The following is a 25,326-nucleotide window of genomic DNA, read 5'->3' on the forward strand; positions in this document are numbered from 1 at the left end:
GTATATACCTGAAGTAGTACACACATAATCAATCTGTCCCAAGGAAGAAATTATTATGTATATTAACTATTACCTAAAAACAAAAACGAAATTAAACTTTACCAATATTAAATCAGATTGACACTAGTATACTTGTTGGATACTCTCTTTAGATAAACTGTCAATCACAATTTATTAAATTTATTAAATTGTGACTGACAATTTATCTAAAGAGAGAGATCCTGAAAGAAGATTGAGAATTCCATGAAGCCGAGGAGTCCACACCCTTAATGAATGTTTGCCTTCAACAATTTGCACTGTTATAGGATGTCATCATATAGTTCTTTTTATATTTAAAAAAAAGAAAAAAGCTTTGTAGACAGACTGACTCTTTACAGTAATTTTAATGAGCTGGGAAATGGCTATTAAAATCTTCATACCACATAGAGGTTCTTCATTAATTCACAGAATAGACCTTAAGAATTGTTATACTTAAGGGTGAAGTTATACATTTTCAAATAAAATGAGACAAATGTTTTTTTACAAATGAGACATTGGCCTTTTCTATTACAAGCAGCTGTAATACGTCACACTGAAAAATAAGGATCCTTAATCTGTCCCTTCTAGATAAAAGCGACATGTTAGTAACGAGTAAGAAAATAATTGCTTTTCTAAAAGAAATGGGCTAAGAAAACTGCTTTTTAGAAATGTTTCCATTATTCTGTGATTTGTGACTAAAATGAAATGTGGCACGTATAAAAATTCTTACTGGACACTTTAAAATTTTTCCAAATAAAAAGGTTCACAGTGAGTTTTGAGCTCAAAAGGTAAATATTTTAGAATGTAACAACTTCCTATTGGCTTATAAGAGCAGACATATTGAAGATGGCAGAAATGTTCCAATTTAGCTGCAAATAAAAGCCTTTGTATACTTGATAGATAGGAACAAAAAAATTGGAGCCTACAGTGAATTTCTTCTGTTTGAATAGATGTATCTTTCTTGAGTTCCTTTTCATTCTTACCAGCCATTAAAATCAAGTCTCAACATAAACTCAACTTAGAACCACATGTACAAAAGATTGTATGAAAATGACAAGATGAAATTTTCGAAAATAACTATATTTAATCATACTGCAGTCCAAAAACCTTCTTGTACAATTGATAATTTTAGTAAGTTTTGAAGTGTAAATATCACTTATGTTAGCTATAGCTCATCTTTTTAAAAATATCTATTGTATGTGTTATGGACATTAATGTATTAGCACATTATTTAAAAAACATAGGACAAGTATTTAAAAAAACACACACGTATTGATGAGCACTCAAAAATGTCTTACTGATAAACAAGTGTAGTCAAAGTTTGGATACTGTTACATTCATGAAATGAAGACTCAGATACTCAAGAAGCAATTTTGACACTACCCCCGCTTTAGGGGTAACAATACAAGAATCCAATCTCCCTCCAAAAATTTTGTTATGAGCAGATGATGATCATCTATGAACAGAAACCTGAATTACGAATTGAGACCCAAGCAAGTTCCATTAGTTAGGGGTAAAAAATAGATATGTAGTGAAGAAGTCTTTGACAAGTGAAGCAGGATCAGCTCTAAAAACAAGTTAAGTATTCAAACCTTGCAGTAGATCTGTGAACTGGGATCTGCTTACCAAGTAAAAAGGTCCTGATCTCAGCCTCCTCACAGTGAACTACAGACGCAGTGAGTGCCTGAGATGACTAGCTGTTGCCCAACACCCACTGAGCCATCCTTCCTCACTCACTAGAATTCCTGATTTTTATCTGGCATGTGGTCACTCAAAATAAAGACCATACTTTTCAATCTACCTTACTGCTAGATGTGGCCACAAGTTAGGGCCAATGGAATGTAAGGGGAAATGATACATGCAACCTTGAGGATATGATCGTAAAGGAAGGGGACATATCTTCCCATTCCCCCTTTCTCTTTTACTGACTATAATCCTTAATAGCTGAAGGAGCCTCCTCAAACTATGAGGTGAATCTGGAAACAGGGATCATACATGCTAGTGCAAGTAGAGGAGCTGAGGTCCTTAACACTGGAATTCCAGCTCTGTTACTTTTTTCTGAGCTAATACATGACAAAATAAATTTCTTTACATCACTGTTATTTGGAGTTTTCTGTCACTCCTAGCTGAACCTAATCTTAGGCTAAAATGCTAAAAATTTTTGAAGATGACTTAGGAAGTTACAACCCATGAAAACCAAGACAGCAACAAACTAGAAAAATAACAGAGCACCTGGAATAGGGAAAGCATTTCTGGGGTCAGCCAGGAGGATGAGGATCCTAGGTCTATGATTTGGGGAAATCCAGGTAACCAGCTTTCCTAATTCTCTAACAGGCATCGGCCACCACCAAGGAATTATGAAATTCAACTCTAGCTGGAAGGTACACCCATCAGTATAGGGTGGTGGGAGGCACAGGAGCAGGGCCCTAAAACAAACTAATCTCTCTCTTGTCAGTCAAATAGTCTCATCTTAGAGATCCTATAAGAATCAGATACAGCTCTCTCTCTTTTAATCAACATCCTCAAGAGATTGCAATGTAAAGGGCTTAGAAATTTATTATTCATTTTTCTTTCTGATGGAAAAAAATGGTAAGAAAAGACATGGGGCTAATGAGACAAAGGAATAGAAGATCAAAACCAAGGTCAAGGAAGTATCTGTTCAAGAATCCTTGATTTTCTTTATACCAAAATTATTTTTAAATTTTAGAGTAATTTACTACTTTAAAGTTAAAAAGCTATTCATAAACCACTTCATGCTGATTAACAGTTAAATATCAGCTTTTGCACATATAGTATGTAATACTATTCTGATCATGAAAATAAGAAATAAGTAACTTGATCAAGTTGGTATCACGTTAAACAATTATCAAATTAAAAACTCTAGTTTTTCAAACTGCAAAACCCCAGAATCTTACCCTTTCTGACCAAAGAATTCTAACCATTATCTACACACAGCACCATAAAACTTTTTTACTCCAGTAGGTTAAAAATGTACAAACATCCAACAATTGCAAAATCATCTGTATTAGAAAACATCCTCTTTCAATAATGCAAATAGTTCTGGAAATGTTAAAGAGCTATCAATCACCTTTAAATTAGGTATATACCAATGTGATAAGCATATTAGCTTAAATGCTGAGCTAAGATCACAGATAAGGTATAAAAACAAATTTTGATTATAGATAGAGTAAGCAGTTAATTCTGGAAGAGAAAAAAACCTTAGTTTTCAGATAAAGAATAAAGCTGAAAGAAATTCAGTTGGGAAGAATGGAAGAGGTAGAAAGATGAGAGAATTCGGAAAATGTGAGATGGTCAACAACAAGCATAGTACACACTTCAAAATGTTCCAGGATAAGGGTTTTTAAACTACTTCTCTTCCATACTTCTGCACAAAACAGCACTCATAGGTCAGGCTCATTCTATTATTATTCTAAATCAATAGTTACGGGTTTAAAAAGCATGTAAAAGCTAATTTGGAAATATTACCATTCCTAACCTTCTTAATCAGAAAAGTAAATTCAAATTTGTACATCTTCAGAACTAACTCAGGTCTGTTAATGTTCTTTTTAACTATACTTTAATATAATTTAAGATACCTTTAATATGACATGTATTCTCTTCAAAATACTGTGCCAGCCATATTGTATGAAGTTTACATTTTTAAAGAACAAAAAAGAATTTTTCCTGACTGTGGTAACAGCTACAAAATTATCAGATTATACTTAATTCTGGGAAGAGAAAATACCTTGTCTTTCTGACTCAAAACACAGGATAATTTTCAATTTTCTTGTAATTAGAGTACACCATCACTAGGTGGTGGTAGTTCAGAAACCACAGATAGAAATCTTGCCTTAGACTAGTTCTTCAAAGTCATAGTCTTACAATGAGATTTGTCAGATGTGCCTCTTCTCTTACTTAAGAAAATTTAAAACTATTAAAATAACCACAATGTAATCAAATAATTATCAAATGTAATTCTGAACAAAAATAACTAAATATAAATTATTGTTCATGCTCTTAAACTATCCCATGCCACTGTCCACTCAACTTAAGGGGACATCATTCACACTGTATTCTCTAATTGGTACCTACTAGAACTGTGCAACCCAACTAGTAAAATGCTCTCATCCTAATCTTAGACTCGGTTACAAATAAGTAGCTTTACTAGAAAAGAAGGAATTAGATCAATTATGCTTATAAGAATGTCATCATTTTGGATATTCCTCTACTTTAATAAACTTCTAGTTAATCATCCCATGACAATTTACCTCTTTTATTACGTAAGTATACATTTGGTAACTAATTTATCATTCAAAATGCACTTAGAGACATAATAATAAGTCTATGATATAACATCATCAAAATTAAGGGAAAGCAGTATCTTAGAGAAGAGACTGCAAATACTAAACACCAGTAGCTCCAGTGCAGAAATCTTTCCAAAACATTCATCAACTAAGACAAATAATTATGGAAGGGAGAAAAGTACAAGAAGTAGAAGTAGAAAGTCCAGGCCTAAAGAGTTCCAGTGGAATCCAGGCAGTGATTATGGTAAAAATGGAAACAAGGGATTCTGCAATCCTGCCGTGATTGGGAGAAAACAGCAAGAACAATCAATTGAAACTATTGGGGATAGAATACGAATTTTATGCAACAAGTTGCCACTTTAAATATGGTCAATAAAACAAAAACTACCTATGCCAAAATGATCTTCATTTATGTCTGCAATTATGAGGCTTCTCCTGTCCACTTATATATTACAGAGGATCCAAAACCATCTTTTGAGGGAGATCTTGGCTCTGTCCTCCTCTGCCTAGGATGGGCAGAACACCTGCCTCCTATTCAAACAAATGCCCCATCATAGCCTTTAAATTTACATAATCCTATACATTGCCCTGTTTATTTATAAAGCTTATTTCTATGCACTTAACAGGCCAAAAAAATGGGGGTGGGGGGCAGGAGGTAACTGCATTCCCAACAGTTCTTAGACAGTATTATAGTATTATATAACTCACCTTCACATCAATACATTTAAAAATCTGGCGTAAGGAAAAAAAAAACCTGGTGTGAGAAATGATATCCAAAATAAGTTGTTGAAAGATAACCTAAAGTCTAACCTGCAACTGGACCACACCATTATTAGTCCCTGTACTACAGTGTATACTGGGATACATACTGAGGGATAAGAAAAACCCCTAGGTTCATTGAAAGCATGTTGTTAAGGATTTTCTCTTATTATATTGTGTATCATGATGAAACTGGATGAAATTTCTTCCTATTTTGTGTCAGAAACAGTTTTCCTTTTCTTGGGCACCGCATTTGTTGTTACTTCAAGGACTAATTTTTCACCGCAGAACATTTTCCTCTCCACAAGGACTGCTAGAAATCTGACAGCCAAAGTTGTGCCCCACCTGCAAGTATTTTACTATCTTAAATTCTGGTCCCACTACCTGGCCCTACTTTTTTCCTTTCCTTGTTGTTCTTCCCCCTCCACCAGTTAAAATTTACTGAGCATCTAGTATGTGCTAGGCTAGGTACTATTCTAGTGACTGTATGAACAACATATACAGAGCTATCCCTGCCTTCGCTAAAGTAAATTATTCCATTTAAATTATTTTTTTAATCTTTAATAATTAAAGTACTTTGCTTAAGTGTCCAAGAATCATTTCTGAGCTTTGACACAGTAATGTTGAGAACTGTGAAGGGTCTCAGATTTTACCTACTTGCAAACTGACACACTAGCCTGTTACCAATTCCTGGTGTTGACAGAAGACATGAGAGACTACTGGGTCAGAGACAAAGAATTCTGTCATCATGGCAAAGCTAGCAGCACAACCATGATGTTATGTCAGTTCCCTTTGCCTCCCCATCTCCAAGTTCCACAGGGACAATGCAGCTGGGCCTAGAAAGACACCTATACACACACTGGGCTGAGATACAGGAGGGGAACAGTGGGAATTTACTGCTTTTATAAGTGAGCAGTAAGCAAGTCTGCTCTTTCTCTGAGGTAAAAGGTAGAGGTGTAGGAGCAAACGTTACCTCATTCTTCAAGGTTGCTTGCTGCAAACACAGCCGTAAATAATGGCCTAGTTAAAGAGTGGCCAGAACCTTGCATTCTTGGCATACCATCAGGAAAGTCCAGGGACACACAAGACACAAGGCCCACAGCAGACTACCTCTCCCCGTAAGTATGCTAAATAACAAACTAGTCTTATTAAGCATCCTCAGAAAAACAAGAAAATTATTTCTATACTAAACTTTAAGCTCCATTAGTCACCAAGTTCTATTTTACTCAACATTGTGTATCTACTGTATAGCACACTACCTGATATAAAACAAATATTCATTAAGTGAATAAAGCCAAAAACAATTCATTTTTAACAAAATTTCTTCAAGTTGCTTACTTTTAAGTCTCAATTTCTTCAACTGTAAAATGAGAAAAGTTAAATTTTTTCCTTATACCTAATCAAATACCATCCTGAATCAATACTCTAACTGATAAAGAAGGCTTTAAGTAGCTTGTAGTACACTTGTACCTGTTGGCACTTAGTAGAAGTACATCCTGAGAGCATCTTTTTAGCATTCGTGATTAACTAAATCACTAGGTCAATGCTTATCTCTTCCTTAAAACCTCTTGATCTTTAACAGCTAAGAGCCGTTTCAGGCATTCATAAATCTTTCCTATAAATGCTCACATTCTTTGAAAGGGAAACAGAATTTGAAAAAAAACAAAAAGCAATTAAAAGAAAATTCCTCATCCTAATTTTGCTGACTATGAAGCCAAATAAAATTTGGGCAGAAAGACTTACAATCTATTCCAGTCCAAGTACTATGACTTAACTTATTAGTGAACTTGGGATTTACTTAACCACTCTCAAAACATCACTTTATACAGCTATAAAATGGAATAGTTATCTACAGCTCTTAGGATTTTGTGAAGAGTTAATGAGATAATACTGGCAAAGTACTTTTGTACAGTACTTGGTACATTAACACCCACACATATTAGCTGTTTTATCAACTTCCTTTACAGATAATCCCTTGTGAGAGAAAAAAGCTCGGGGGCTTCATAAGCTGCCTCTGCCTGAAATCTCCCCATGAAACCACTTCTTCAAAAACCCTGAGACTAAAACTAGTTTCATGATAACATAAATAAAACAGTTCAAATAATTTATCATGTTTTAAAAGTTTGGTACCTTGCTCTGATGATTAATATTATGTTAATTTGATTATGCTCCAGTATCCAGATGTTTGGTGAAATTCCAGTCTAAATGTTACTATGTTTAGATGAGATTATCATTTAAACCAGTGGATTTTGAATAAAGAGATCACCCTCCATAACGTGGGTGGGCCTCATCAAATCAGTTGAAGGTCTTAAGAAAAAAAAATGGTGGTTCCCCCAAATAAAAGGGAATTCTGTCTCCAGACTGCCTTCAGACTCAAGCTGCAATATTATTTCTTCCCTGGGTCTCCATTCTACCAACCTACCCTGCAGATTTTAGATTTAAAAGACTCCAAATCACACAGATCAATTTCTTTAAACAAATTAATCAATCAATCTCTCTCTCTGTCTCTCTGTCTCTCCCCCCCCCCACCTCTGGATTTTCTGAATTTAGAAAATGATATTTTAGTGCTTGTGTTAAAGGGCTTACTTGTTTTATCTCTGAGTTCAATTGCTGTTTTGGTATTAAAATGACTTGCTGCAGTAATTAATGAAAAATACCTGTTTGAAAAAAACTGACATAATTAAAAACGTCTAAAGTGAACAGTCTATAACAAAGTATAAAAAGGAAGATGGAAAGAAGCAGAGTAAATTAGCACTAAAAGCTGCTTATATAAATGTTATCACTGTGCTTTCAAGTTATATTTCAAATAATTTAGAGAAGCAATGAAATTCATCAAGCTTGCAAATAGGATGTAGGATTATAGTAAACACAGTCTAATTTGTAACAAATAAGAAATAATTGCAGAGACCATAAAAGGTCAGTTGGTAGAAACAATTACAGGCATACCTCAGAAATATTGCGGGTTCAGTTCCAGACCACTGTAAAAAAGCGAGTCTCACAATAAAGCGAGTCATAATATTTTTGCTGGTGGAGGGTCTTGCCTTCAGTTTGTAAAAAACGCAACACCTGTGAAGTGCAAAACAAGGTATGCCTGTATCTGATACCTAAATCCCCAACAAACATCCCAGTCAAAGGGGTCATATCCAGCAAAAGAGTAAATCTCATAGTCCCAGAGAACCTATTCTATTTTGGGGGAACCCCAAATCCTTTTTAGCCAATCAAACTTTGCCTCCTTCTAACTACTACATATTGAACCTAGCTCTTTTCTGTTTTCCATAAAAAAGTCAAATCTCGCCAATGTGACAAACTTTCAAGCATCATGGCTGCTATTTTGTCCAACTCTTTCCACTTTCCAGCAGTTTCTTTTCACCACTAAGTAATATTTCTGATTCTACAAGGTGTTTGCCTCTCTTTTCTGTCTGCTCTCTTCTAAACATACTCTCGCTTTCACTAAAATCCCTTTAAGTAAAATTCAAAATGACTATTTAATATTAACCATCAGTCTTACAGAAACGAAGTTTCATTCTTAAAGCTAAGTTAGTCTTCTCTAACGTTCAATTAAGAGTATAAACTTTGTCTTAACCAACATTTGCATCTCATTTGCATTACTACATGTATTAAATTTGTATTTTCTTGTTCAAATGCAATTATCAAAAATAACAACGATGTAACAAGAGGTGAGATTCACTGAAGCACAGACGAAGAAAAACAATCAACAAATATTCCACTTAGAATAATAAACAAAAATAGTGAAAGAAGATCCCAGTGCAAGTATGGAATGAATTTATACATGCAGTTGGAATCACGTGTGTAATTAATTTGCAGAGTTCACTACCCCCACAAAAAAAGTACAAATAAGGGGAACAATAATTAATACCTGAAAACTGAATTTTATTGGACCAGTGGTCCACTGTGCTTAGTTCAATGTACTGTCTGATTGGAAATGCTGTCCAAGAGAAGTACAAAGCCATAAAAACTTGTAAATGCCTTTTAAACAAATCTCAGTGATTCAATAGGGCACTAATCATTTTTCCAGAACAAGTACAATATAATTTTTTCCAATATTACACAGATGAAATCTGCTTCTAATAATGAAGCCCCACACTGCAGAGCTACAATTAAAAATTTGTGTGCTAATAAAGAGACCAAATCACACTACTGCTGAGAAGCTTGTAACATATATTACAGTACTTTGCTCAGAAGGAAAGCGGTACAAGCTAAATACTGACTGAGGTCATATATCATCAATGACAAGAAAGCAACTACCCTGTTTCCCCGAAAATAAGACTTAGCTGGACAATCAGCTCTAATGCGTCTTTTGGAGCAAAAATTAATATAAGACCCACTATTATATTGTATTGTATTATATTATATTATATTACATTACATTATATTATATATCGTATTATGTTATACCCGATCTTATAGTAAAATAAGACGGGGTCTTATGTTAATTTTTGCTCCAAAAGACGCATTAGAGCTGATTTTCCGGCTAGGTTTTATTTTCGGGGAAACAGGGTATCACGGATGCATGCTAGCAGAAACTTTCCTTTACAGTTGAAAAAATACTTAAGTACACACAACGAGTCAACATTTAGCAAATATGCAAGATACCAGTAAGAGTTCAATGATTTTTTTGATGTGTTTAAATCTCCAAAAACCATGCTACAGGAGGGCTTTTTTTTCTTTTTTAATTTAGTGAATGATGATTTTGTAAGCCATGATGTAGCCTAGAAAGGACATCGTGGTTTCACTGAAGGATGCAGTACCTACCTACATGTGTTTCTGAATGAACTGCTGCTCTGAATACCCTTGTATCTACAGTGTGTCTGTCTTCCCGGTCTTAAGGAAATAAATCCCATTACAGCCACTGAACATTTCTTTTCAATACACCATATAAAGAAATGAATCATAAATTCAAGATGTTTCACATTTATGAATCATAGCTGTCTATATAAAAGAACATATCTGTTTGTAAAATGAGAGATAAACATTTCTTCGTGACACTATAACAGCAGTTTTTCAAACACCATTTCAATGATTTTGAATACACTCCTTAAGTGGTACATATAAACAACATATTTGGTATCTTGAACCTATTATTTGGGGAAATATTTTTAGGTTAAAGATAAGATAATAGAATTTTTTAGAACATCAATAATTGGTTTTCATCATCAAGATCAAACGTTTCCCCCATACTCAATGATTTTCCTCGCTTATTGGAGTTTTAAAAAAAATGTATTACTGGGTAAATCTAAAAACCATATGCAAACACTGCAGTTACACAAAAAATACTTTAGAGTCAAAAGCATTCAAAAAGAGAATCAGGATCTGTTTATCTCTCAAAATGAAACAATCAGCATCCTAACTTGTGTGCATTTGACAGAGCACTTAAAGTAATCTTCCATTTTCCCCCCTATTTTTATAAATTTTAAGGCTACTTCCATGATTTTTGGAGACAGGTGAAATATAATGCAAGCCACTCAACTATGTCAACAAAAACTGGTCTTTAACAACTACAGCAAACCAACCTGGTATAGCATAGCAGAGAACAAGATATACCTAGCAGTTTTGCTAGCTAATTCAGCACTGTCAAACTAATGTTACAAAATAACCATAATCTGTAACCTTCACTGGCCTGAGAAATATTGTAAAGGTCATGTATTTCCCTGCTAACCTTCACTGAAGACAATTAGTAAAAACCTACAGAGCCAGGTATAAACATCTTAGTAAGAAATATGTCGTTTTTATTTTATAGCAAAAAGCTGAAGTAGTTTCTATATGAAAGTTATAAAAGTTGTCCACACAGGGTTTTCCGTTTACAATAAAATTTCTTCTTTGCAACTCTCTTAAATCTAAAATTATTTCAAAACAAAACAATTTAAAAGAAAAAATTTTTAATATTTCCCGTTTTGCTATCATTAGAAAACATACAAGCCGAATATCCCAAAGGGCAAAAGAAACTTTGAAGAAACAAAGATAAATTCCCTGCCTGATGGCACAATGAAATCTAAACAATCCTAGACAGAAGAGCTTTATTATTTTAAGTTTCCCTCATATATTTCCTTACAAATCTTTAAAACATATACTACCTATATATTAATACAAACACTTCTGCTTCAGAAGCAAGATAAATAATTGTAGCAAATAAATTGAAAATAAAAAAATTTAGAAAATTCTACTTAAATTCTTAAAGTTAAAATTTACAAAATAATAGAATTATAAACAAGTATTAATTAACCATACCTCAAAAAAAGTTTAAGTACTTCAATAAAGATATTCAAAGTCTTCTATTAGCAAAGGAAATGTTCACCAAAACCAAAGAGACTTTTCACACCAATAAAACTTTTCATATCAATGGAACTCAATTTAAAAAAAAAGACTGCAAATAGGAATACCAGTATTACCTAAGGGCTGGAATTTTGTAAGTAAAGGCATCTCAACAGGATGATACATTTGCCAATTCCAGGCCCAGTATAAACATCTTTGAGGGTAACTATATTCCCAGTAACAAGTACTTAAGCATTCAGTAAATGTTTTTCCTGAATTTGGACTAAACTGAAATTTTGCATATACAACCAAACATTGTCAGAAGTGCTTGACAATAAAGATAATTAGATATACTGTACTGTACTGACACAGGAACCAAAGTAAAAAATTTGAACAATGCATACATAAAACAAAATTTTCAAAAACTTAGAACATTTAGAATACAACAAAAACAATGTAAACCTATGCGATAACACAACACAATGTATATAATTGAGAGATACACCATTAGCGAGCAATTCAAAAGACTCAGTATTAAGGCGTTGTTAAAATGAAAAGATTCCTAGTAGCCAAAGTGTTGAGGTCTTCAGGCAGAGTAAACTGACAAATTTAGAGATGAATAGCAGGCCACCTAATCCAAACTTTACTTTAAATATTAAAATATTAAGTAAAAAAATTACAAGAAAATTAAAAACATACTGAAAAACTGTAATGCAGAAAAAGTCTACAGTCACTGAAAAACAGACCATCACCACCTAAACCTGTGAACTACTCTAGGGAACTGTGAGGAAAAGCCTAACTTCATGTGCAGCTGATTTTCTTGTATCTAGTTAGCTTACAGAATAGGTCAATTGCCGCAAAATTTGTTGTAACATTTTCTTTGCATTATAAAAGAAAATCTACATATTTTCCACATATTGATATATCTCTGAAATAATTTACTAAGAATTAGTTTAGCCCTACAGAAAGTTACTTTCCTCAGTCTTTCATTGACTTCAACTATAGATCCTAGAGTAATGCTGCCCAACAGAAATATAATACAAGCCATATGTCATTTTAAATTTTACCTTTAAAAAAGTTAGAGGTGAAATTAATTTTAATAATATATTTTATTTAATCAAAAATATCATCTCAACATGTAATCAACATTTTTAAAAAATCTGATGGAATATTTTACATTATTTTTTTCATAGAGCCTTTAAAATCTAATGTGCATTTTACATCACAACTCAATTAGAACCAGACTCATGTCAAGTGATTAAGAGTTACATGTGGCTAGTAGTTGGACAGCACAGGTCTAGCGTTCTTTCTCTGGTTTTCAGATACATGTAAAAATACCAAAAGATCTGAAATGGGAATACACCGTGTATTAAATTTGAAGGGCTGGAAGTGGCACCAAGAAAGATCAATTCAGCTATTCCCCTTGACTCCAGGAGGCCTGGAGTGACATCATGTCCCAATTTGCTATGGAGAGTCCCAATTTATACCTGTTGTCATGATGTAATTAACAGCACCTCCTGTAATTCTCAAAAAGCATTCCACTTAAAATGATAAATTATATGGTTGCCCTATCTATATCCATAATACCCTTGAAGACAATTCCACACTCCTTGGAAGAAAATTTAGTTTAAATTCCAATTCTGATGCCTAGAATAAATTCAAAGGAAATAACCCTAATTCACTACCCTCATTTAAAAAAAAAGAAAAAAAGATGCTGCTAAAAATTCTTTTTATGTTAAATAGCAGACTAAAAAAAAAAAAAAAAAAAAAGTAAGAATTACCTGTTGAACAAGGCATCTGGAAATTGGGGTCATTGCTATCCAAAACAGGCAAACAGAACTGGTTACTTGCAGATCCTAGCATAGGATCCTTATCGCTGAGCATGTTCTTCAGCGAGTCCTCTAAGACATTTTGACTTGTACTAAAATCCTCACAGACTTCATTCTCCAGGTTGGATCCTAGAAATAGGGCATCATCTAAGTGTTCAGTAGGAATTAAATGATTAAATGTATCAACTATATCCATGAAGACTTCTGTGTGTCTTTCAGCCCTATAGAAAGACAAAAAAAATACCATAAGAAATAAAGCTACCAATTGATAATCACCTAAAACCAAATTATTTTAATAGTTTTGAGTCTAAAAACACACTTAGGTATTTTTGAACTGTTAAAAAAAAAAAATCCTCACTGTTTCCGAATATACATTTGGACATGTAGAACAAATCTTTACTAAATACTGTTTCTTCATCATGCATGTAGAATATCATTTTACCAGAAATCCTATGCTTACTCAATTCATTATTTTTAGTAAAAAAAAAAAAAAAGAAAAAACAACTATGTATATAGTCCATTAATTTGACACATTTGAATTACAAGGCTTATACCATAAAAACGATATGTTTTTAACCATAATCTTTTCATAAATTAAGAATCCGACACTGGTTTTACAATAAATCCATATAAAAAAGCTAAAATCAAATCATTTATTGCACCATACTTATTAAAACTGTAAAACAGCCTTGTTTTATTTACAAAGCATTTAAAGAAAAGTAATATAGAGACAAAGTTTTTTGTGGGGGGGTAGGGGAAAAATGCAAAGAAACTTAAGTAAACCCAACAAATCAACTGAAAAAACTACATACGCACAGACATACACATACACACACAGGAGGCACAGATGTGCACACACACATTTTGGGAAGGACCCCTTTTAAGATAAAACGAGATAAACAAGAAAACAATGTAAAAGATACATTTATTTTATTAAGCTATGTCGGGCCTATACAGATATCAAGCTAGTCTATTTGAACTGTACCTACACTGTAACTGGGTATCACTCACCAAAAGTCATCTTGTTCTTTAGAAGAGTCTTAATTATAAAAAGTTGAATTATTTTCAGTATTGGTTTCAGAGAAAACTGAAGCAATGTATTTTGGGGGGAAGAGGGTGTCAACAAAAAATATCTAATAATATTCAGTTAGCTAGAAAATTCCACCAATTAACCAAAAGTCCAAAATTTATTAAATTAGCCCAAAATCTACCAAAATTTCCTCTGTCTTTGAATTCTTCCCCTATAAAAATAAGAGAAGAGGAAGTTCAAAGATACTCCACAATTTATGGGCATATGTCATATGCTGCTAAACATTTTACCTACATTTGATTCATTTATTCCCAATAATAAATAGACGCCATTATTTTCCTTGTTTTAAAAACAAAATGCATTTATATAATTTAAATGCCTTCCCCAATGTCACAAAACAGAGCTAAGATTCAAACACAGGTTTCAAGAGTCCACAGTCCATGCATGGCTATAACTCTTACCCTTACATACTGAGCTACGGAGCTAGAAGTTGACTAGATTTGACTCATTAAAGGCTCTTCTTTAAAAACAATTTTCCAACAAAATTAGTGGTTACCTAGGGCTTTGGATAAGAGAGGCACAGACTGCAAAGGAACAAGAAGATACTTCGGGGGATGATGAAAATGTCCTAAATCTTCATTATGGTAGTAGTTTCATGAGTTATCATATCCACCAAAATTAATCAATCTGTTCATTTTAAATGGATGCAGTTTATTGTAACTTCATTTTAAATTTTTTAAAAAGGAAAGACAATTTCCTCACTCTGACTAAAGTTAATCCTCTTCTAAATAAAGGATGTCTTTTCAAACTCTGCAATGTATTATATTGAAATAATAAGGCACTGAAATAACAAAATGTTAACTAAATTTGACTGACTTGCTGGTAACTTTACATGCATTTTCTAATTATAACATTAAGAGAAAAACTATAGCTCACAACGTTAATGAAAAGTCACAAAATTTTTAATTCCCTAAAGCTATCTAATCTCAGTAGCTACGAAACGCTTAATATCCATACATCACCAACACTCCCACTAATTTTTTTATGTTCCAAAGAAATTTTAGTATAATAAATTTCTGGTAATTAGAAATAACTTACAAAAAGTTTACTATTAATAAATGTTTACAAAATTAAGTAGAAAGAACTACCAACAAATTTGTTTATCTGAATGTGCTGGAATCCAAAGTTTACCACAGGTCAAAACTACCTCCTCTTCTGAGTGGCATTCAATTAGCAATCTTTTTCCCTCAGATAAATCAAAAAGGGGGAAGGAGGGGAGACAATTCCAGCTCTAGAAACAAATGGCTAACTTACCTTCTAAAAATGGTATGCTCAGTCTACTGAAAATGCACTCGGTCCCATGTCTGGTAAATTCTACAAACTTTTTAAAACTGAGGTTAGCCTCTCTGTTGTACTGACTACTACTGTCTGTGTATGCCTTCAAGTTGTGGGGATATTCCGAACATTCAGAAATTAAGTAAGGTCACACGACTCAAAATCACCAAGCTATAAGGCAGACCAACCCATTCCAAATAGTGATATAAATGAGCAATATTTTTTTTTTCAGTAATACTGTTATTAGTGAACAATCCCAAAACTCCTGTACTGAAAGTGCCTTCAGAGCCTATGGAATATTTTTAAATCTCAACAGTAACAATATTTAGTCTTTAAAGATCAATCAAAAAAATAGTAAAGCATATTGTAAATAAGATGGGTGAATGAAACTTTCCAGTACTTTTTTTCCCTGTTTTTTCTGTTTGTTTTTTGCCACACCTAGTATGACTTATAAAGTGTGTTTCCCTGGATTTAAATAAGCATTATCAGAAAAAAAGTCTTTGATGGTCAGAGAAAGACTGATATAAGAAAGTTACATTTCTTTAACAATACTTTTAATTTACTCAACAAATAAATGGTAAGCAGCTACCATTGAGTGAAACACCTTTAATAGGCCAATGAAACTGAGACTCTTCCAAGACCAAATAAATAAACTCAAACCTATGGGTCCAAAGAAGACAATTTCTACAGGAAACATTGCAAGACTAGTTTCTGTGAAATTGGTGCAAATTAGTAAAGACCGGTTTTTCATAAGCAGTTCCAACTGGCTGTGGGGGCAATGCCAAAAATGATAGTATACAGCCATCCTACAAGACCATACTAAAAGTAATATTAAATGGAGGTATAAAGTAATTTATCTTAAAAAATCAGTTTCTGATATCAAGTGCTCAGTATCAAAAATAAAACAGGAAGACGGCCCAGTGGCTCAGGTGGTTGGAGCCCGAGCTCCTACCACCGATGTCATCGGTTAGATTCCCACATGGGTCAGTAAGCTGCGCCTTCTAAAGCTAAGATTGTGAACAATGGCTCGCCCTGGAGCTCGGTTGCTATAAGCAGCCGGAGGTCAGCGCGAGCTGCAGTGGGCTGCCGTGGGCTGCTGTGTGCTGCCAGCATGAGTGGCCGGCAGCCGATGAGACCCTTGCCATGAGCAGCCAGCCGACTGACAACCGGTGACCGACTGCCTTGGGTGGGGGGGGGGGGGGTACTAGTATGGGCCAGGGAGCTGTGTCCTACACAACTAGACTGAGAAACAGTGGCTTGAACCAAAGTGGGGTGGGGGGAGGCAGAAGAAGGGGGAAGAAAAATAAAATAAAAACTCTCCATACTAAATTGGAAAACAAATGTTAGCCAATTGTAGAAATATTAACTCACTTAACATGAACACACTAATCAATGTGGTATGGATTGGATCATGGAACAGAAAAAGGACAATAGTTGGAAAACTGGTGAAATCAGAATAAAGTCTGGAAATTAGTAATGTACCAGTGTTAATCCCTAGTTCTGATAAAGGCACTAGCATTATATTACATATAACAATCAGGGACACTACATAAATGGTAAATAGGAATCTTATACTATGTTTGCAATTTTTCTACAAATCTAAATTTATTTCAAAAATTAAGTCCTTTTAAAAAGTGAACACTAATCTAAAATACAGACCTAAGATTCCTAACAATGTAAACAAAGATAATCAGATTTAATTGAGAAAAACTGAGTTGATTCAGTATCTGTTTATTAAACAAGACCGTTTGGTTTAAATAAATTCCTATTTCTTACATTGAAATTTTACTTAAATGCTTCCTTATATTTAGAATTATAAATTTAATAATTAAAATATAACAAGCCTCTCTACGGTGTATTTTTACTGGCTAATGATAGGAGGTGTGATCAAACAATATGGTGAATGTTTAAATTTTTAAAAATTTATTACAGTAAAAGACATGTTGCCATTAATCTCTCTCGTGATACTCCCCCTCGCTTCGAACACACTTATCGCATCGTTCTTGCCACTTTCTGAAGCAGTTCTGGAAGTCCTCTTTCACGTCTTTAGTTGCGCTGTCGTGGCTGCCTCGATGTCCTGAATCAATTCAAAATGTTTACCTTTCATGGTCATTTTGACTTTGGGGGAAGAGCCAGAAGTTGCATGGTGCCAGATCCAGTGAATAAGGTGAATGAGGACACACTGTAATGTTTTTATTTGGCAGAAATTGCCATACCAGAAGCAGTGTGTGACATGGAACTTTTCCGTTGTGATCACAAAAGAGTGAATGCTGCTACTGATTCCACTGAACGGAAAGGCAGGGATCTTCAATACGGGAGTCAGCGCGTTATAACTTAGTAACAGTGTGTGACAACTTGTTCAGTGCAGTCAGTCAGCTGTGAGCTACCGTTGAGAGAAGGTGTGTTTTAAAGTGTGCTGTAAATCATCCTCCATCATAATGCTCCATGTCACACATCACTTCTGGTAGGGCAACTTCTGTCAAATAAGAACATTACAGTGTGTCCTCATCTACCCTATTCACTGGATCTGGCACCATGTGACTTCTGGCTCTTCCCCAAAGTCAAAATGATTCAAGACATTGAGGCAGCCACAACAGCTCAACTAAAGACATTCACAAAAGAGGACTTCCAGAACTGCTTCATAAAGTGGCAAGAACAATGGGATAAGTATGTTCGAAGCAAGGGGGAGTATTCTGAGGTGGCTGAATGGCAAGGTGTCTTTTATAAGTTTTCTTTATTTAAACATTCACCATATTGTTTGATCACACCTCGTATGTACATATCCAATTAATCAAATCAATACTAATAATTTGGGAGTACATACATGCTAATATCAGAAATTATTTCTGTGTACACAAGTCACACCTCATGTTTACAGACAATAAAATGTATACAGCTAAGTCAGAAAATTGGATAATCTGCTTAATTCAAAATTACCCATTTATTCATGTATTTATTAAGCATCTACTTAAATTATCATAGGGACCAGTGAAACAAACCCGTCTCAAACTGAAGGAACTCACAATTGAAAACAGCACACAGACATATAAACAAATACAACAACAAGTAATCACAACAAAATATGAAAGTGTCACACTGAAGGGCTGCAGATAGTATCACAAAGAAAGGTGAAAAATATGAGGCCAAGAAAGGCTAAGCAGTTGGTGTGCGAGCTGGATCGTAGAAGTCCAGAAGGAACAGCATGTGCTAATTATGAAATGGCCGAGTTTGATCCTAATGGACCATTTAGAAACACTCAGAATACAATTAAAAGTAAGCATTAGTACTAACATTCTGAATAAAATTTAATCTGAGTCCAAACATATTTCTCACTTTAAAATCCTTGTTTCATCTGAACTCTCAGACAATTATACTGCAGCCAAATTCAGCAAAAAGATAAGCTTGAAAAAGCACCACCAACAAAAAATTACTCTTCTAGATTTAAATTGAGTAGTTTAACTTTTCAGAAACATCTTCAAAGTAAAACTGTTATTTTATTATATTATGTTCTTTAAAAAAAAAAAAAAAAATCAGTACATTTAAGCCTAAAAATAAATCACTAAAGCTATCAAAGGCTCTAACAGGTTGTCTTATGATGAAGGTGTCTCATGCAGTCTATATTCTTTTGTGTGTGTGCATGTGTGTGTGTGTGCGCGAACACACACACACACAGGGAGGCAAATATACATTAAGAGATTATAAAATCTATGACGAAAAACTAAACAGGGTCAATAGTGATGGGGGGATGAGGAGGGCATTCTGTGTATGATGGTAAATGAAGGCCTTACTAACAGGGCAACATGTGAGCCAAAACCTGAAATGAGGAAATGATCCATGCATAAATGGGGAATAGCAATTCAGACCGACCTAAAGGCAAAGGTCCTGGGAATGGAACAACTGCTTGGTGCCCCCCAGCTCCTACATCACAATTTAAATTAAGCCGTTAATTCATCAGGCATGCTTGCAATGAATAAATTTCTAACTTGTTGCAGTAGTAGCAGTAGTAGAAAAATTAAAGTACCACCACTACGAATGATAAAACAAACGTAATATGCTCTAACTTCATGCCTTGCACTGTTCTTCTATAAGTTTGATATCAGTGGTTTTCAATCAGAGGTGATTATAGCCCTCCAGAGGACATCTGGCCATGTATGGAGACATTTTTGCTCATCACAACTGGAGGGCATGCTACTGACATCTATTAAATATACTGCAATGCACTAAGAAAGCCCCACAACAAAGAATTATCCAGCCAAAAAAATAGCTCTGAGATTAAGAAACTGCTTTACATGTATTAATGTAATCCTCACAACAATCCTGTATTATAATCCCAATTATATGAAAAAAATGAAATTGGGATCAGAGAGATTAAATTATTTGATATAGTATTATTAAGTGGTGGAGATGAAATTTGAACCCAGAAAAGTTCATTCAAGAGTCAGTGCACTTACCATACCCTTTCTCTTTATAAAGTTAAATTCATTGAATGTTTATTCTGTGCCACGCACTGTACTAAACTTAAAATGCATAATGTCATTTAATCCTCACAACCACACTATTATTCTTACTTTATGACAGAGTGGCTAAACCATAGCAAAGTTATATCTAATATTACAGAATAAATAAGTGACAGAGCTGGGGCTCAGATCCACTCTGATACAAATGTCAATTCTTAACCACCATTATATGACATTAAAAATGAATAACAGGTTATCCTTCCAGAACAGAGTCAAGGAAAATCACTAAATGGTTAAGCCATGGAGTGTGACACAATTCTACAAAGTACAAGATTACAAAGCAACGCAACCTAATCACCTGCTCTACACACTCATTTCAAATTCTGGTCCAGTTCCATTGGTTAAAATCTATTGACAAGACTTTGTAAGAAAAAGCAAGAATCATAACTTCTTTCCCGAATTTATCAGGTAAAAAGAACATAAGAATCCATGGTGTCTACCTTACTAGACCAAAGCAGACCTAAGAACCTAGAAAAACAATTATCAAGTTCAAGTTGAAACTGGCAAAGCAAAATTACATTAGCCAACAGTAGTTAAGAGTTAACTTCAAAGTTTACAACTATATCCTATTGACATATGGGAAGCATCAGCAGTTTGGAGTAACCACAGAAACATGGAAGTAGCTCGTCACTAAAACGATGGACTAGGTAATAACAGTCCAAACTAACATGTACTTAGCACATAGTATGTGCCAGGCCCTATGCTAAGTGTATTGTATAGATTATCTCATTAGTTCCTCACAACAACCCTGTGAGGTAGGTACAATTACTATTTCTATTTTACCAATGAGCAAACCGAGACCCAAGACATTACATAACTTGCCTTAGGTAATATACTACCCAGTATACCCAAATTGGAACACAGGCAGTATGATTCCTGAGTCTGCATTTTTAAACCACTACACTTCATGCACTCTACTTGCATAACACATATTAACTTTTATGTTCTTAATATACCATTAATTAAATCTTTAAAAAATACTGGAAACAAAGTGAAGTACCCTTTCTCCCAAATAAATTAGGAAATATGCACTTAGCTACTCCCTACACATAAAAAATAAAATGGCTATCCTCAATGTGTGTATAAACACCATTTTAGAAATTATTGACTACAAACTTTGCAATTTATTTTCAGTCTACAATTTTAGACTGTTTTCACATGGCCAGCGAACACAAATTATGAATGCATTAAAACTATTAAGTGTAGCTTTTCTGTACAATCTGGTATGCCACTCAAAATTGTCTATTAAAGTTAGACTATGCCAAGAGATTAAAACTTCAATATTTTGAAGTTTTTACTTAACTTTCTCTTCATCCCCTCTTCACTGTATAAATGATCGTAAAAATGTAAATCCCCTGACCATTAAAAGATGATGTAAATTAAATACATAATGCATGGCAATAATTGCCCAGTCTGTACATTTGGCAATTCCTCATACAATGCCTTTTGTGACTCTTAAAATATCTTTCTCTTTTAACTCTAACACAATGACTTAACATCTCCTGTCTTTGAATCTTGTTTCTCAACCTAGACTGTGTTCCTGGGTCTCAAATATTTTGAATCAAATCAATACTCTCAGTATCTTTCCCGGTGTAATCAAAAGGCAACAATTAAAGACGAATATTTTTTACTGTTCTCAAAAATGCAACAATATATAAAATGTGTAATAATTTGTCGCCATTTTTGTAGTTGAAAAGTAAGATGTCTATGCTTTTGAAAAGAAACTCCAGGATTCTCAGAGGGTGCTCCAAGAAATAAGAGAGAATTAGAGTTCAAGAAAAGAAAGAAATCCAACAGCCACTTGTCAGAAAGAATTCTTGAAATGTGGATGAATGAAAATATTTAGAAATCAGCACTCCAAGAACCCTGCTGTCCCTGACACTGTGCAGTGAAGTAGTTATGGGTAATCCACAAACCTGAGATGCCAATCAATAAAACTCATCATCTCATTTTTTAAAAATAGAAAAGATCTAATCTTCAGACGAAAATTAAGTAAATAGAATTTCATGAGAAATCGTTCTAAAGCAAAAACAAACAAAACAATGCACATTTAAGAAAGCAAAATGTACCAAAAAGGCAAACGCCATATTACCATGTGAAGGAAGATAACCATTATCTGTATTTTAGTAGCCCACCCCCCCCAACAGAACTATGCATAATTTACATTCTCCAGTTTTTCCAAATCTAATCCATACTGTGTAAAAATCTAAACTCTTAAAATAATCTTGCATTAATCCAAATTGTCACTCGCAGCCTTCTGATATTAATAGTTTTATCAATAAGCTATTACATAAGACAAAGATTAGCAATCTTTCCTAATTGATTCCAATACTAAATACAATGTAAATTTTAATAAGACGGTATAAAATGATTAATATAAAGACAATTTCCTTTCCATTTTTCTATCCTGAAACTTGCATTTGACCAAAGCTATTTTTCATCTACATTTACAAAGACCACATCTCTTAGATTTTACTTCTCTGAATATGCAACAGATGAGTATTTCACAGGATTAGCTAGATAAAGTTATCTTTGGTCTATCACAACAGCATGGAATGCATAACTCATTCAATGTGATAGATAAGGAAATTCACTATCTTCCCAAAGGATGCAAAAGCAGCATAACATATTATATTTTCATGCTCTTCAATAAATAGACCTATAAAGCATGCAAGGAATGGGAAAATGTTCCCATCACCAGTTCATTTGTTATCCTTTTGACAAATCACCAGTACAGACAGCTATCAAATAAAGCTTAAACACTAAGGCTGTAATTCTGCATACTTAGAAAGTGGACCACTTCAGTTGAGGAAAAGTCTTTCTGCTGCTAAGGAATCTACTGAACTATGTGTGGTTTAATCAGAGCGATAATAGCTCCTAAAAACCCCCCTTTAAATTCTGTTACTATCATGGGGAAATGTGGTATGCATTTAAAAACAGTAATAGTGATAATTATGATGATGGTGGTGGTGGTGGAGGGAAAATTCATTATTGTAACATAAATGTTACTGTAAACAGAAGAATTGGGGAAAAAATAATATATTAGGAAAAGGTCCAGTGGTAGTTAATATTAAGAATTACTACTTTAAATAACAAATTACTATTTTAAATAATTATCTTTACATAACACCTTTCGTGTTCTGGAATGAAGACAGAAATTCAAAAATAAAAGAATGCTGCAAAAATTTCCTGATTATTTGACTCATCTTCTCTTTCCTACCACAAATACACCTACAAACATTTCGACAATCCCAAACACTTCATTCAAGAATCAAAAAAATGGTAAATGAATAACTGAGGCGTAGCTTTGGAACATGTCAAACAACTTTGGGAAACGAAAGACAATTTCGACCCCAAAATAGTAACTAAATAGAACAATGTACTACTTAAAATACTCCCTAAGTAGTTTATCATTTATTCTTATATTAGCTTAAAATAAGGTGGTAAAGTTCTCTGGACATAGCTTAATTATCTATGTTTCATTTTAAATTAAGCCTCTCTACACGTAATAAAGATCAGGACTAGGTAGATAATTAAAGCATTGCAGCCACTTACATTAGTGACCATCTATGATCGTGTTCTACGAATGATTCCTGAACAGCACCCAAAATCACACACTTAAATTACCTCGAATCATACGTCTCTGAGAAATGGCATTTAAAAACCCGAAGATGGACAAAGGTCATCGGACCCAGCAATGCACTGCTGAGGGAAAGCAGGGACACTGGACTGCGCGCGGTACCAACACTCTCTCCCTTTCTCCCTCCTACCCGCCCCCCTCCGTGTCAGGTGATCAGTTATTTAGCACCATTAACACGCACGTATCGACAAGTGGTTCAGTAAATTACACGTATAATCATCAATCGGAAGGCCAGATTCTAGCCTCCTTTCAAACTAAGCAAAAAGACGTCGACAGTTTGGATTCCGAGCACAAAAGCGCGCGGTAGGAGATGGATGGATAGAGCGCCAACCCCCTTCTCCAAAAGCGGGAACCGGACTCAGCCTCGCAGCGAAGGCCAGTCCCGGCTTCCCAGACCCGGGGCCCAACGCTCGATGCCGGGCGCCCTTGGAGGAAAGAGGCCCGAAGGGCCGGGTCGGGGGCCTGAGGGCCGGGCCTTCCTGGCAGCGCCGCCGTGACTCCCGGCCTGCGAGCCCGCGCGGCGGCAATGGGGCACACTCACCCCTGAGGGCCCAGGAGCCGGGGAGAGGCCGCGGTCCCGACCCTCGCCTGGCAACCTCGCCGCTGCGGCTCCCTCCCCAGCCCTGAGTCCAAACGGTCCCGGGCTGCGGAGGCGCGGCCCCGGCAGGCCGAGGACGTTGCGCAAAAGGCCGGAGAGGCGATTTCCCCGCCGCGCGGGAGAAAGGAGCGGAGTGTCCGCCGCGGGAGGGGCGGGGAGGCCCGCTGAGAAGCCGCGCGTGTGGAAGGGGATGGGGGAGGGGAGGATTGCCCGTCTCCCTGGCCGCGGCCAGAGCCGCAACTCACCCAGCTCCGCCAGACGAGCGCTACCACTGGCAGCAAGAGGAAGATGGTGGCCGCTGCCGCCGCCGAAGAGGAGGAGGAGGAGGAGGAGGAGGAGGAGGAGGAGGAGGGGGCCCGGTGGGTGCCGCGGAGAGGGGGTACGCGCAGGACGTCGGCGTCGCTGCCACAGCCTCTTTTTCCTCAGGGGTCCGAGGGGCTGCTGGTAACTACACTATGCTGGCTTCTGCATCGCCCTCCTTGTCCTCGTTGCAGCCGCCGTCGCCCAAGGCCCGAGGGTCGCTCGCCTACTGGGGACCGTGCAGCGGCGCGAGACCCCACAGCCATCGGCTTGCCGCGGCCGCGCGGGGGTAGGGAGCGAGGCCTGCGTCACGTGACCCCACTGTTTACCGTTCCGGGGCCGCGGCCTGCTCTGCCACCGCGCCTGCGCGCTGCGACACCCCAGTGCTGCGCCGCGCCTCCGCGGGGCCCAGGGCGGCAGCGCTCCTCGCTCTTCCGCGCTGTTCCCAGTCTACCGGGAGTGGGGCCCCGCTCGCGGGCTTCTAGCTTTCACCTCCCGGGCAGCTCGAAGGGAAGAGGCAGATAGATGGTTGCCTTTCCTCGGTTGTAATAAGCACTAAGGCTTCATAGTTAATGTAATGTTAATTGGCACATCTGCTCTTCCAGGTAATTTTTATCAATTGGGCGTAAGTTCAAGAATGGTAGAGGGTGGAGTAGTTAAACCCTTTGCCCAAGAATCCCTGCTGGCTCTGCACAACACTGCCATCATTAACAACCTCCACCCTCA

At 35.9% G+C, this 25,326-nt stretch overlaps 1 protein-coding gene across 11 annotated transcripts in view; it reads right to left on the bottom strand.

Moving 5' to 3' along the window:
- Window positions 1-24,918, bottom strand: part of PHF3 (PHD finger protein 3) — a 76,132-nt gene extending 51,214 nt beyond the window's left edge. For 2 of the 11 annotated variants that reach the window (XM_019738632.3, XM_019738630.3), the window contains exons 1-2: window positions 24,546-24,917; window positions 13,133-13,401 (exon numbers count right to left, since the gene is read on the bottom strand). In XM_019738632.3, the coding sequence (XP_019594191.3) occupies window positions 13,133-13,376 (244 nt within the window). In that variant the 5' untranslated portion in view covers window positions 13,377-13,401; window positions 24,546-24,917. Of the gene's footprint in view, window positions 1-8,027; window positions 8,148-13,132; window positions 13,402-24,243; window positions 24,432-24,545 lie in introns of those variants that run through there. The other 9 variants (XM_074333151.2, XM_074333147.2, XM_074333148.2 and 6 more) reach the window with 8 other exon arrangements.
- Between the last annotated feature and the right edge of the window lie 408 nt (window positions 24,919-25,326).

This window comes from Rhinolophus sinicus, chromosome 2, assembly GCF_057876585.1.
Source record: "Rhinolophus sinicus isolate RSI-liver-muscle chromosome 2, RSI-T2T, whole genome shotgun sequence".
In the NCBI taxonomy this organism is placed as follows: Eukaryota; Metazoa; Chordata; class Mammalia; order Chiroptera; family Rhinolophidae; genus Rhinolophus; species Rhinolophus sinicus.